The sequence below is a fragment of the Eubalaena glacialis genome, chromosome 4 (assembly GCF_028564815.1).
Source record: "Eubalaena glacialis isolate mEubGla1 chromosome 4, mEubGla1.1.hap2.+ XY, whole genome shotgun sequence".
NCBI classification, from domain to species: domain Eukaryota; kingdom Metazoa; phylum Chordata; class Mammalia; order Artiodactyla; family Balaenidae; genus Eubalaena; species Eubalaena glacialis.
In genome coordinates, this window is record NC_083719.1 from 45559796 (window position 1) to 45574337 (window position 14542).

General features: G+C 41.6%; 1 protein-coding gene and 1 pseudogene across 1 annotated transcript; one reads left to right on the forward strand and one right to left on the reverse strand.

Moving 5' to 3' along the window:
- Positions 1–954: 954 nt before the first annotated feature.
- On the reverse strand, positions 955–6903 carry PLK2 (polo like kinase 2). Its single transcript, XM_061189272.1, has 14 exons — positions 6514–6903; positions 5798–5905; positions 5541–5657; positions 5211–5340; positions 4895–4982; positions 4324–4419; positions 4016–4214; positions 3767–3914; positions 3311–3408; positions 2881–3010; positions 2408–2648; positions 2157–2286; positions 1787–1897; positions 955–1651 (listed from the first exon to the last, which is right to left on the reverse strand). Exons 1-14 carry the CDS (start codon positions 6781–6783, stop codon positions 1460–1462), a joined length of 2058 nt encoding a protein of 685 aa, XP_061045255.1. The 5' UTR covers positions 6784–6903; the 3' UTR covers positions 955–1459.
- A 791-nt stretch (positions 6904–7694) lies between these two features.
- On the forward strand, positions 7695–14283 carry LOC133089507 (acireductone dioxygenase-like; annotated as a pseudogene).
- The last annotated feature ends 259 nt before the right edge of the window (positions 14284–14542 follow it).

Below are 14542 nucleotides of genomic sequence, written 5' to 3' on the forward strand. Positions count from 1 at the left end.
GTTTGTAGTAATTTTAGAAAACTGTAAAATTACAACCACCATCTCTACACTACTCTGTACAGGATCCTAGTGCAAACAGAGCCTAACACGTGAGAGAGTGCTGCTTTTCTCAGGACAATCTTTTCCTTATAGTGGGATTACAATTGAACAAAAAAGGTATTTGCACTTTATACAGGTCACTGTAAGTTCAGAGTAACAGGGAGCAGCTTTGTACACCTGTCAAAGGAGAGATCCCACTGAAAGAGAAAACTGTCTCAGATTTACCCCTTGGATAATTTGATAGTTTAAAAGATGGGCTTAAAACCAAAGCTTGGTACCCTTACCATTCCTCATCCTCCATGCACCAGAAGGAAAATGACTTATTTACAAAGTACTTCTCACTACTGGTGGCAATGGGAGTGTTTAGGTAGGTTTAAGCTGAGTTATACATTTAGGTGGTGCAAGTATTATAAAGTACAGAGTTCTGCCCACATTAAGATAAACTTCCGGTACCTATTGACACTTAATAACAGAGATCTGTTTACACAGGATTACTCTAGCTTTTAGCTCCAAGCTAAACGAGTTTTGGGGGAATACTCCAGAGAGAAATTGGTTTCGGATTCAGTAGGAGGCCTATATTCTGGTTGTGAAAAGAGTGGTATTTTTGTTATACTCTTCTCTTCTCAAGCTAGATCTACCAGAGAGCATATGACTTCACTTCAGGTATTAAAGACTGACTTCCTAGAAATTATTATTAGCAAGGTTAAAACGCTTAACTTTCTAGCCTGCTTCTACACTCAGTGTCCTGCCAAAGAGTGCCAAGAATCCATGATCAAAGAATGCTGTGATGCAGTGCTGGTGCCATACCAAAGACAGGAGATCACTGGTTCTGCTTTTTCATACTCTTTATTGCCAACAATCAGTTTAAAATGGTCAACATAAAAAAAAACTGATAATAAATACTGCTCTTTGGGCTGTAATAAATAAAAAGTTTATTAACAAGGAATGCACTTTTCCAGCCACAAGTGTCTTCAAAAAAAAAAAAAAAATTTATATATGGCCATAGTTCACAGTTAAGCAGCCAAAAGCTGCTCCAATTACAGCCTTTAAACAACATGGGAGCGTCCTCCCTTCTCCCTCCCCTTCAGGAAGTATATTCACAGTTCCAAGTCCTCTGTCTGAAGTGCTCTCCACAGAGAGAAGTTAAGTCAATGCACCTTTCTGCGAAATTGTCTGAAAAACCTTTTGAAACAGGTACGTCAAGGAAAACTGCATTCAGGTTCACTCTCAGCTTGTCCAAGGTCCAGAACTGTGTGCCTCAGCCTGGTCTGGTCCCACCAGGTCCAGCAGGCCACGGGGGAATTGTTTTCGTACCACCACCTGTCCACCTTCTTCAACGTGCTGTAGATCATTCTACTGGCTTCCCTGTAGATCTCACAGTGGAAGAGAGGAGCCCCATAGGATCCATTCAAAAAGTCTCTTAGTTGCATCTCTGTAGGAGCATGTTCAGAGCATATTCCATTCGATTTTTTAATTCTAATGAACAGCCAGACATCAGCAGAGTTGTCAGTCTAAACGTGGTAGATATCCTGTCCTCATTGATGTAGGTGAGAAGGTATTCTTCATTTTGGCTACAGATGATTATTTTTGTATGATCATGGTAGAAATTCACCTTTAAAAAGTAGACATAGATATTAGATCTCTCTAAGTATTCGAGATGTGAAGAGTTTTGTCAGTGGTTAAATTGGCTAGGTAAAAAGCATTTTTTTAGGACCTAAACATGTGCTTTCCTCAAGGGTTCATTTACCTGAAAGGTGCCATCATTGAAGAGCATCATTAAGGCCTTATCAGATTTTAGCCACTGAAGGAGGTAGAGCCGAGGTCTTCGAACATCAGTAACACTAGGCAGATCTCCACCCTGGGAGAGATTGGGAGACTTAGTGCCTACAAAAACTTTGCAGTGTGTGCACTCAGTTCTTCTAAGCAAATGCCTATCAAACTTAAGCAAGTGCCAGAATGGCCTGGAGATTCCTGGTCCCACCACCCAGAGATTCTGATCCAGTAGATTGAGGGTGGGACATGAGAGGCTGCATGCCTTAAAGCGTTGAGGCTACACAGATGCTACTGCTCTGTGGACCGCACTGCAAACATCACTGCTTGAAAGCCACAGCACTTACGTCCATGAGGTTTTCCTCCATGTAATGAGAAAAGTATTTCAGCACCGTCACTTGACTAATGAATTGTTCAGGGGCGTCTGTTGCTGGGAAAACAGAGCACTGGCCAAGCTCTGCATAATAGTGAACTGTCCTAAAGACCAGGAACAATACGGAGAAAAGAAGGAAAAATGGAAGCAGTTAGTCACTATTTTCAGATTTCCTTAGGGCAAAACTAAAGAACTGACAGGGCTTCCTTAATTGAACACGCTTACTTTTTATCTGGAAGGAGGCTCATGTGAGCACCGTTGTTGAAGAGGACGCCTACAGTGTGGTCTGAGAGCTGGTACCCAAAGCCATATTTATTAGAGTAGTCGACCCATTTGGTGACCCACTGAAAGGAAGTGCTCAGCTGCTCTTTGGGGATGCAGTCAGCTTCTGGCATGTTTTCTAGACATCCTCGAAGGACTCTTGCCACTGTGTCTGCGACACTTCCCATGGTACTGTCCTCGAGGCCTGAAAAGTCAGAGAAATTCAGAAAATAATTAACAACAAAACCTCAGGCTATGGTAGGTGCTAAGTCTCCCTTCACTAAATCTAAGGATGGAGGACTCAAAATTGTTCCAATCCTCTAATTTTGCTTCTTCTATGTTAAATCAGGCCAAAAACCAAACTGACTTCAGTTACTTAGTATTGAGCACTGGCATTCAGAGCGTCATTATTTAAAATGCAATTGACAACAACTTACATTCACTGCTACTGCTGCAGCTGCCAAGAGTTCCTCTGACTATCATCCGAATAGCATCTCCAATCTGCTGCTTGTTTTCCACTGCGGGTGTTCCAGATCTGGCAACTGTAGTGGTAGGTGCCTGGAGTTCCTAGAAGAGAGAAGAGCCAGGCAATCGTCAAGCATTTAAAATTCATTTGGGGTTGAGAATTCTAGTTTAAGATGAGATTGTGGCAATTAGTAAGAAAGCTTATCAAAAAGCAATGGACACAAGCCAGGTAAAAGATATTTCGGTAACTCAATTGCATGCATTGTTAAACTAAGAGATAAAATCTTCCCTTTTAAAGGGTTGGAAAGAAAACTTCAAGTAAATATGTGATCCAAGTGATAATTAACAAAGAATGGAAATGATATAAAGTGTTTATAACTATTTTGCTCTTCTTTAGCATACCTCATCTGTCCTATGTTTGCTGGGTTGCTGAGTTATCGAAGTCTTTTTCAAATCATGCCTAAGCTTGTAAATTTCTTCATCTTCTTTAGCCACTTTGTCTGTAAATCAAGGAAAAGAATTATGAGCATTATTCTATCCAAACAAGGTAGAAACAGAGCTAGCCACATTTCCTCCTTTTGCATTAATAACCAACTTAAGAGCATCCAAGGCAAAATCATCAGCTTTTACTTTTATCTTTGCCATCAGCTGCAATTATGCAAGAAGCACACTTTAATGCATACAAAACAAAAAGCTATCAACCACAATTTGCAGTGGGGATTTATTATGCTACAAAAAGTCAAATAGTGTACAAACACACAGGCCAAATTATGTTAATATAAAAGCCTCTTTTAACTAACTTATCAACTTTATATATAATATTGGACACAGAAGAACAAAAGAAGTCTTATAACTTACTATGTGTGTCAATATATCTTGCTTTGTCTTTTTTGCCACCAAAAAGAGCAGCAGCTGCTTTCTTAAAGAAATTCTTAGCTGGGCTTGACAAGTGGAAATCTGGAACTGTATGACAACAGCTAGAAGAGAGTCTGTCTGGAGTGAAGCCCTATGAAGTAAAAGACAAGATCTTCAGTAACCTGCTGGGAAATTAGGATCAAGAGCATGTAATAAAAAGACTCAAAAAAAAAAAAAAAAAAATGCACCAACCTGCAAAAAAAAATCATGTCGAATGATGTCATCCAAACTGGGACGATCTTCTGGATTTTTGGACAACATGCTGGCTATTAAGTGCTTAGCAGGAGCCAGCAATGAAGAGGGCATTGTATACCTTGCTTCTCTTATGCACCTGTAAGTTTCTTTCAGGTTTGTAGTTTCAAATGGGGGTCTTCCTAGTAACATTGTATACCTGTATGCAAGGAAACACTTCTTTAGGAACGGTCAAAAAGCAACTCTTTTCGAGTGTTAAAAATCTACATCCAAATTTGCTTTTTGATTATTTTGGTGCATTTACTTACATTACACAGCCTAAGGCCCAAATGTCTGATTCACAGCCGTGTCCTTGTTTGTTGAGGACTTCAGGAGAAAGATAATTTGGGGTACCACATATCGTTCTAGGAAAACAAAATATGAAGATCTCATTAGGAACTATTCTACTGTTTAAACTTAGTTCTCTGGATAAAACCTTGAAAGCACTATGTTGAATTTCTATTTGGAAACATTTGACTTTTGATTTCTGGCATGTGAACAACTGACATTTGACCAAGTGACTTGGTAATTTTTTTTTAATGTGTGTACAATTTTTTTCAGCCACATGACAAAGTGTTTTAAGCCAACTGAGACCAGGTACAGCAGGACATAATTATATATTTCAGGCAAATGTAAGACAGATTTGTTTCATAATCAACTTATAGGCATGAGGTACTCTGCCTGGTCCATAGTGGCACTGGATAAGTGTTTCCTTCAATTAACACTGTAGCGGTTTGTAGATTTTAGTGTCAACTGGCCTTTGAAACATTAACTGGAAAATAAAAAGGGCATATTCGATCTCCACAAAACCCTAGCAGGATGTATCCTTCTGACTCTTACCTCCTTCTGTGTTCCAAGGGTTCCAGCCTGGCTGCCAAACCAAAGTCCCCAACTTTTAGTTCCATGGCTTCATTAATAAAAAAGTTTCCTAGATGATTAAAAAAAAAAGATCTGAATTCCCTTGAAAAGCTGTTCTAACCAAGTACACACACATCCACTCAAGAGGCAGGCAGCCAGTTGCTTAAAGTGAAAGCCATCATTCATAAGCAAGATAGCACTGGTTAGATCCCAACTAAGAACATTAATATGTAAAAAAAGAGAGAGAGAGAGCACACCTCTCTGACACAAAAGTCAGCATTTGGAGTGAAAGCCTTACCTAGTTTGAGATCTCTGTGCAAGATTTCTTGTTCATGAAGGTACTTTAGTCCAGACACAATCTGCCTGAGGTAGTATCGGACTTCTGGCTCTGTCAACACCTTCCTTGCTTTCAAGATATGAGCCATGGACTGGGAAGAGGAGAAGGAAAAAAGAGAATCTGTCAAACAAAGTTACCAAAATCAATGGCTTCCTTGTGCAGGATGAGTGATGAAAGTTAATGCTGCAGTGTAATGATTACCTCCACAATGAAATTCCCAGATAAAGTGCAGTTTGAATGCTGTGTCAGTTTGCGGGAAGTAAATGCATTCAAATAGGAGTGAACACTTACCCTTCTACTGCAATATTCCAAAAGGATGTAAATGTTTTCTTTGTCCTCAAAGTAGTGGTAAAACTGCACTACATGCTTGTGATGGAGAATTCTGTGAAGCTCTATTTCTTTGTCAATCTAAAAGAAAAAGCAAGATCAGTCTTATTCGCCTCCCTCACCTCTGAAAAGCCAGTCTTACACATGCAGAAGACATTTTCCTAACAGGGAAGGGCCATCTTGCACACAAAGAAAATACTTTACTCAACAGTCATACACACCTTTTCCCTTTGATGAGGTTTGGCTACTCTGCTGTGAGGAATAATTTTTGCAGCGTAGACTTTGTTGTTTGTCAAATCTGTCATCTCGTAACATTTTGCAAAGCCACCCTGAAAGGAAACAAAGCCGAGGCGGAATTGAGTATGGCAGGGACATGGACGGCAGATTTTTTTTTTTTTTTTTTAAGTAAGTAAATGAGAAAGAAAAGCAAAAATATGGGAGAGGAAGGGCGGACAGAGGGATGCGGGCTACTTTTTAAAAGCTCTTTCACGAAGGGAAAAGCATTCCTGAAAACAGTAAGTTAAAACTGTGCCCCTTCTCCCTTTACAGAGAGGAGCTTTCCGGAGGGGGGGGGGGGGGGGGCTTGGGGTTGGGGAGATGAGACATAGGGTCTGAAGAGACTTGTCAAGAAAATCCTCTGGCGGGCAGCTCGAGAGAGCTAGGTCCGGTATAGAAAGCCCTCGCTTCTGGCCTCAAGATCAATGTCTTTGGGCGGCGGGACGCAGACTGAGCCGCGGCTAAGGATGTGAAGTCGATCCCGGCGCTGCCAGCGTACAAAAGCCAGAGGAGGACAGGTGAGCAGCCCACGTCGCGCCGGGATCGGACTCCCGAGACGCCGAGAAGCGGTGGGCGCGGGGACTCGGCGTCCGGCCCAGCCCGGGAGATGCCCGGGCAGACCTCCCTCCCGCCTGGCAGCAGGGCGCCCGCCGCTCGTCACCTTTCCCAGCACTTTGCCTCGGCAGTAGCGCTTCCCCGTCGTGGGGTCGACGATAATCCTCGAGATCTCGGCCCCCGAGTGCGAGTGGTGGTGATGGTGGTGCGGGGCGGCCGGCTGCACCTGCACCTGGGGCTGCGGCGGCTGCGGCTCCTCGGGGGGCGGCTGCGGCCGCTTCTTCTTCGAGTCCCCGCCGCAAGCCTTGCCCAGCGCCTGCTCGCACATCTTGGTGCCGGCGGCCGGCTGGTAGGTGATAGTCCGCAAGAGCTCCATGGTCCCCTCGCCGCCCTGCACTGCCCGCTGCCACCTCCGAAGCACAGACACGCGACCGAGCCGGCCTCTACCCTTGAGCCCCCGCCACAGCCGCCGACCTCCCACGCCCGACGCCTTCGTTCACTTGTGCGAGTGCAAACGCCCGGAGAAGTCTTATATATGGCCGGAGAAGGGGGCGGAGAATCGAAACGGGATGAGACGTCACGGGCGACGCCCCGCCCACCGGCTTCCAGAGCGCCCGGGACCGAGCGGGAGGTTGCGATGGGCCGCTGGCTTCCAGCTTGCGAGCCGCGTGCCGGCCGCGGGGAGCGCTCACCCCGACGGGGAGGCGAACACAGGCGTCCGGCCGTTCCCGTGACCGCCGTCCCATTCTTAGAATATTCCGAGCTTCTGGGTTTGAAGTAGAAACCCGAGGGCGGACGCCTGGCTCCGCCCCCACCCGCCCCGCGGCCGGCGGTGCAGTGATCAGAGCCCCGCCGGGTGCTGCGGTCCTCGCAGGTTCCCTCCCCTGCACAGCCCTTCCTCACCGCCCTACAACCTGACGCCTCCGGTGTCAAGGTGTGAGTGTGGCCGGAGCCACTGCACAGGCACGTGAGGTTTCCCGGTGGCCACCTGGAGACCTTCTGGGCTGCCGCCGTCCCTGCAGTTTTACCCCGTTAGCTCCTGTCTAGAGGGGCCCTGCGAGGAGGCCGTGCCCCTGAAAGACAAGGGTCCGCGGAACAGGGTGTTCCGAGCTCCCCGCCGCTTCTGAATGAAGCGGACTTCGGCTGGGGCCGGCCGGCTGACCATGGCCAAGTCCCACTTAGGCCCGTGTGGCCTCTGCCCATCACCTTAGAGCAAGCCTTTGTCGGAGGTCAGGCCCTTAACCTTGGAGAGGGAGGCCAGCGCCTTGGGAAGGCTTCGCGTTCAGGATGTCCGAAGACTGGGAGCAAAGGCGCCATCTCGTGGAATGTTCCAGAAGCGCAGTTAGTCCGAGTGGGCAGCGGTTAATGACTATGTGGGCTTTCTTTGACAGTAAGTGGTTTAAAAGTGCACCTGGTGCTAACTATGGTTTTACAGTCGAAATCATCTATCACTTCTTATTCCGAAGGGGTTATGCGGAATGCGTCGTTTAAATGGCTCATTAAGCCACGTGGCTGCTCTGGTGCTGGGAGAGTCAATCCTAGGCCTTCCAAGTGGAGGGGATTGGTAGCATGAGGGAGGAGCATAGCCAAGTGAGCTAAAACATGGCTTAGTTTCCTATTTCCAGATTTTACGATTCAGACTTGCTAACCTGGGACCACCATTGTTTCTTGTTCTAATGACAGTAGTGCATTTATGTGCAGGGTACCGTACTTAGTATTTTGAAAAGCCTTATTTAATTCTACATCCATTCTAAGTAGGAAATATTGTTATTCCCATTTTACAGATGAGGAATCTGGGGTTTAACGAATTTAAGTTAACTATTCTCTATATATATATTTAGTAGAACATCCAAGTTATGTTAATTAGCAATAGACAGATTTTTAAATCCAAGTTAAGATGTGTTAAACAGTTTTTTGATACTAATTTCCAGTGCTATATAGAATACCAGATTAATAACCCCCCTGGAAGGTACCTAGAAAAGGGTTGGCTCCAGTCCAGATACCATCAGGGTATGCATGGTATCAGTTAATTAAATGTGCATGGTTTCGAAGATTCTGTCTCAAGTATTTCCCACATAATGTAGAAAGGAGTTTCATTGGCATTACAGAGTAGAAAGGGAAAGTCTTCTGTGACTCTTCCTTTTTGATTCTGTAAGCAGTTCAGGGCAAGCCAAGGCATGTTTCTCATAAAGTGAAAGTAGAATTTACCCCATGAGTATCAGGGCTGGAATAAGGGGCGGGCCTGGTGGTGGATATGAAGAATTACACAATCCTCCTCTTTAAAGATAAACCTAGGGGTGACCTTTGCTCCCCAGATTTATGCAAACTTATTTACTAGCCTGTAGTAGGCTTACTGGTTTAGAAAATACTACCTAAATTTCCAGAGCTAATTTTACACCTTGTCTTTATTTTCTCGGTTGATAATGAACTTTTTAATCTATATCTGTTTATGGCTTTCTATGATAAAAGGACTATGAAGAATAGTCATGATATTTTTCATTATTATTTCCATTCTTTGATTATTATATACTATAGTATATCTCTTTACCAAATGTACTTAAGCATTTGATGGACTGTTGAACATGCCATGTGAAATTCAGGTCTATCCTCCAAAACATTTGAGCATTTAATAAAATATTAACATGTATATGTGTTATGGGGCCTTCTGTCCAACTATGAAAATCTGATTTTTTGGTTTGTGGTGCCATCATGTGGACAGAACTAAAATTGTTGTTAGTAGAACAAAAAAGAAAATAAATGTACTTTCCAATAGAGATAAATCTTTAATTACAAAATATTTCTCTGTAGTTCTGTAGATATAATGTAATTACAAGTGGAATCCCAATATGACTTTTAGTGAAACTTGACAAGCTGATTGCAAACTTTGAAAGTGTGAGTGATCAAAAATAGCAAACTAACTTAAAGAAGAATTAGAAGGGGGAAGGTCTTTCTTTACCAGTTATCACAACTTATAATTAAGCTAGAGCAATTAAGAAAATTTGGTCCTCTCACAGGGATAGACTGACCAATGGAATAAAGAGCCTAGAAATAGATCCACTTATATATGGAACTTTGGTATATGGCAGAGGAAACATGATGGATCATTGAGGAAAGGAAACTATTCAGTAAATGGAAGTAGAAAATTGATTTTTCCATATTAAAAAAAAAATGAAATCCGTATCTTACACTGTATTAGTTTTCTAGGGCTACCCTAACAGAATACCACAGACTGGGTGGCTTAAACAACAGAAATTTACTTTCTCACAGTTCTGGAGGCTACAAGTCCAGGATCAAGGTATGGACAGGCTTGGTTCCTCCTGAGGCCTCTCTCTTTGACTTGCAGATGGCTGCCTTCTCATCGTGTCCTCACGTGATCATTCCTCTGTGAGAGAGCATCCCTGGTGTCCCCTTGTATGTCCAAATTTCCTGTTACAAGGACAGCAGTTAGATTGGATTAGGGCCCACCCAAATGACCTCATTTAACCTTAATCACCTTTTTAAGGCCCTATCTCTAAATACAGTCATATTCTGAGGTACTGGGGACTAGAGTTTCGTTATGAATTTTGAAGGGAAACAATTTTTAGCCCATAACACACACCATGTACAAAAAATCTACTTCAGATGGAGTAAGGACTTAAAGAGTAAGAACAAAACAAAACATCAGTAGGAAATATAAGTAACCAACTTTCAGAGCATAGGGTAGGGAAAGATTTTTTTTATTGAGATCTAGTTGACGTATAATACTGCATTAGTTTTAGGTGTACAGCATTATGATTTGATATATGTATGTGTATATATATGTGTGTGTGTGTGTATATATATATATATAGTGAAATGGCTAACACAATTTACATCACCACATACAGTTACAATATTTTTTCCTTGTGTGATAATAAATTTTAAGATCTACTCTCTCAACAACATTCAAATATGCAATACAGTTTCATTAGCTGGAGTCACCATGCTTTACATTACATCCCAGGGACTTACTTATCTTATAATAGGAAGTCTGTACCTTTTGACCCCCTTTACCCATTTTGCCTACCTTCCCTGACTTCTATTAACCACGGATCTGTTCTCTGTATCTATGAGTTCAATTTTTTTTAGATTTCACATAAAAATGAGAATATACATTGTCTTTCTCTCTTATTTCACTTAACATAAATACCTCAGGGTCCATCCATGTTATTGCAAATGGCAGGACTTCCTTCTGTTTTATGGCTAAATCATATTCCATTATGTGTGTGTGTGTATCAAATGTTTTTTTTATCCATTCATCTGTTGATGGACACTTTGTTTCCATACCTTGGCTGTCATTAACAATGCTGCAGTGAACATGGGAATAGCGATATCTCTTCAAGATTATGATTTCCTTTCCTTTGATTATATACCCAGAAGTGGGATTGCTGGATTATATGGTAATTCTATTTTTAATTTTTTGAGGAATCTCCATTCTGTTTTCCATAGTGGTTGCACTAATTTATATTCCCACCAACAGTGCATAAGGGTTCTCTTTTCTCCACATCCTCACCAACACTTGTTATTTCTTGTCTCTTTAATAATAGCCATTCTAAAGAGGTGTGAGATCATATCTCATTGTAGTTTGGATTTGCCTTTCCTTGATGATTACTGATGTTGAGCATCTTTTCATTTACCTGTTGGCCAGTTGTATGTCTTCTTTGGAAAATATTCAAGTGTTCTGCCCATTTTTATTTTTTTATTGAAGCATAGTTGATTTACAATGTTGTGTTAGTTTCTGGTGTACAGCAAAGTGATTCAGTTATATATATACATATATATAATATATTCTTTTTCATATTATTTTCCATTATGGTTTATTAGAGGATATTGAATATATATAATTCCCTGTGCTATATGGTGGAACCTTGTTGTTTACCTATTTTATATGTCAATAGTAGTTTGTATCTGCTAATCCCAAACTCGTAATTTATTCCTCCCCCCCTTTCCCCTTTGGTAACCATAAATTTGTTTCCTATGTCTGTGAGTGTGTTTCTGTTTTGTACATAAGTTCATTTGCATCATATTTTAGATTCCACATATAAGTGATGTCATATGATATTTGTCTTTGTCTGACTTACTTCACTTACTATGAAAATCTCTAGGTCCATCCATGTTACTGCAAATGGCATTATTTCATTCTTTTTTATGGCTGAGTAGGATTCCATCGTATATACATACCACATCTTCTTTATCCATCATCTGTCGATGGACATTTTGGTTGCTTCTATGTCTTGGCTATTGTAAATAGTGCTGCTGTGAACACTGGGGTGCATGTATCTTTTCAAATTAGAGTTTTCTCTGGATATATGCCCGGGAATGGTATTGCTGGATCATATGTCTTCTACCCATTTTTAATTGGATTGCTTATCTCTTTACAATTGAGTTGTATGAGTTATTTATTTATTTTGCATATTAACCCCTTATTAGACATATGATTTGAAAACATTTTCTGTCATTATATAGGTTGCCTTTTCATTTTGTTGATGATTTCCTTTGTTGTGCAGAAGCTTTCTTTGTTTGATGTAGTTCCACTTGTTTATTTTTGCTTTTATTCCCTTTAATTTTGTCGTCAAATCCAAAATATCATAGCCAAGACTAATGTCAAGGAGCTTATCCCCATGTTTTCTTCTGGGAGTTTTATGGTTTCAGATCTTTAATCTATTTTGTGTTGATTTTTGTGTATGGCATAAAGATAATGGTCCAGTTTCATTCCTTTGCATGTGGCTGTCCAGTTTTCCCAGCACCATTTATTGAAGAGACTATCCTTTATATATGTCCAAAAATATATTATGGGGAAAGGATAGCCTGTTCAATAAAGGCAAAGATTTTCAACATGCAAAATCCATTAACTGTATAACAAGAGATTGATAAATTTGGCTAAATTAAAATTAAGAAATTTGATTCATCAAAAGACACCTTAAAGTTGGGGAATCCCCTGGCAGTCCGGTGGTTAGGGCTCCACACTTCCTCTGCAGGGGCACAGGTTCAATCCCCGGTGGAGGAACTAAGATCCCCCATTACGTGCGGCGCAGCCAAAAAAAAAAGAGACTTTAAAGTAAAAAGGCTATAATTTGGTAGAGAGATTTGCATGCATATAACTAACAAAGAAATATATAGGGCTCCTACATATATATTGGTAAGAAAAATGACCCAACATAAAAATAAGTAAAAGATATAAACAAGCATTTCATAGAAAAGGAACTACTTATAGCCAATAAATAAGATGAGTTTCTCACAGTTATTAATAATTAGGGAAATATATATCAAGACCAGTTAAACTCATTCAATAGGTAAAAGTTAGGAAGCCTAAACACATCAAGTGTTGGAAAAGAGGTCAACAATTTGCGTGTACAGTTTTGCTAAGAGAGTGAATTGATCATTCTTACATCCTACAACCCAGCAAGAGAAATCCTTGCACATATGTACCAGGAGACATATACAAGTATAGTCATGGCAGTACTTTTAGTAATTGCAAAAAAAGAAAGAAAAAGAAAAACCACACAAACCAAATGCCCATAAGATAGGAGAATGGATAAATATACAGTGGTACATACACATAATGGGATATTATGTGAAAATCAATGAATTACACATTTCCATATCAGTATGAATAAATCTTAGTGTTTGGTTTTTAAAAGGGCAAGTTAAAGATTACTCTTTTTATAAAATTCAAGAGCTAAATCTACATATTTTGTTTATACATATATATGTATTGATTTAAAATTCTATTTTTAAAAATGTGGAAATGTTAAACAGAACATTTAGAGCAATGATTACCTTGTATGAGGCAAGGGATGTAAGAGAGGGAAAGAACATGCAGGTCCATATAAGTTATTGCCCATGATCGGTTTTTGGATTGGATTATGGGAAAACTCAAACAAGACGTGTATACCTGGGGAGACCAATGATAACTATGTCATGAGCCAAGGAATATGGTTAGTCCAATTATGAGTACCCTAAATCCAGGTTAAAAAAAAAAACATACTTCTAACCAGCATGACGTGAGGGAAGTGAAACAATGGGAAGAACATTTCGATATATGTATGCATTGCCAGGAGGCTACAGGGGCTAGGCTGGCCATGGTACGTCTCCACTGAAATATCCTGAGCATCTAAGGATGATGAAAAGAGACCAAACCTCGTTTTATATTTGTCACAATATATCTAATTGATTGGCTATTTAAATTTAAGGTCTAACTCTTTGAAAAGCAACTTAATGAATATAAAAGAAAAGGTTAATTTTAAGATTTAAATTTAAATATTAGGCGTGGCGGCCCGTGCAGGTCCAGGGTCAGGCAGCCGTGCCCCCGGCCCAGCCGTGGTGCAGTCCTGGTACATGGACGAGTCCGCCGGTGACCCGCGGCGGCCCCACCGTGCAGAGCCCGTGCGCCCGGTCCTCCTGGAGCAGCTGCACGGGCTCGGTGTCCTTTACTGGACGCTGGATGCTGACAAAGATGACAATGATCCAGAATTAGAAAAGATCTGAAAAGAGAGAAACTACTCCTGGATGGACATAATAACCACATGCAAAGACAAACTACCAAATTATGAAGAAAAGACGAAGATGTTTTACGAGGAGCATTTATACCTGGATGACGAGATTCGGTACATCCTGGACGGCAGTGGGTACTTCGACATGAGGGATAAAGAGGACAGGTGGATCCGGATCTTCATGGAGAAAGGAGACATGATCACTCTCCCCGCCAGGATATACCACCGCTTCACGCTGGATGAGAAGAACTACGTGAAGGCCATGCAGCTGCTTGTGGGAGACCCAGTGTGGACGGCGTGCAGCTGCCCGGCTGACCACTTCGAGGCCCGTGGGCAGTATTGAGTTTCTGGCACAGATGGCCTAGCGGTGCCCTGGGGCCTCGCACACCCGGAGGTCCAGGACATGATAACAGCAGAACATCTGTCCTATTCTCCTTGCTTTTGTGTTGTAGGCTTGAGTCTAGGTGAGCTTTCCTCTGAAAGATTGTTTGATCAGAATACGTTTTAATGGAAGTAGCTGTAGAACCGGTTGGTGCATGGAAGCACCTGTGGAAATCTGGGCAAATCCGTTCATTTTCTCTAATTCAGGACCAGTGGTCAGTGGCCCTGTATCAGCTCGTGCCT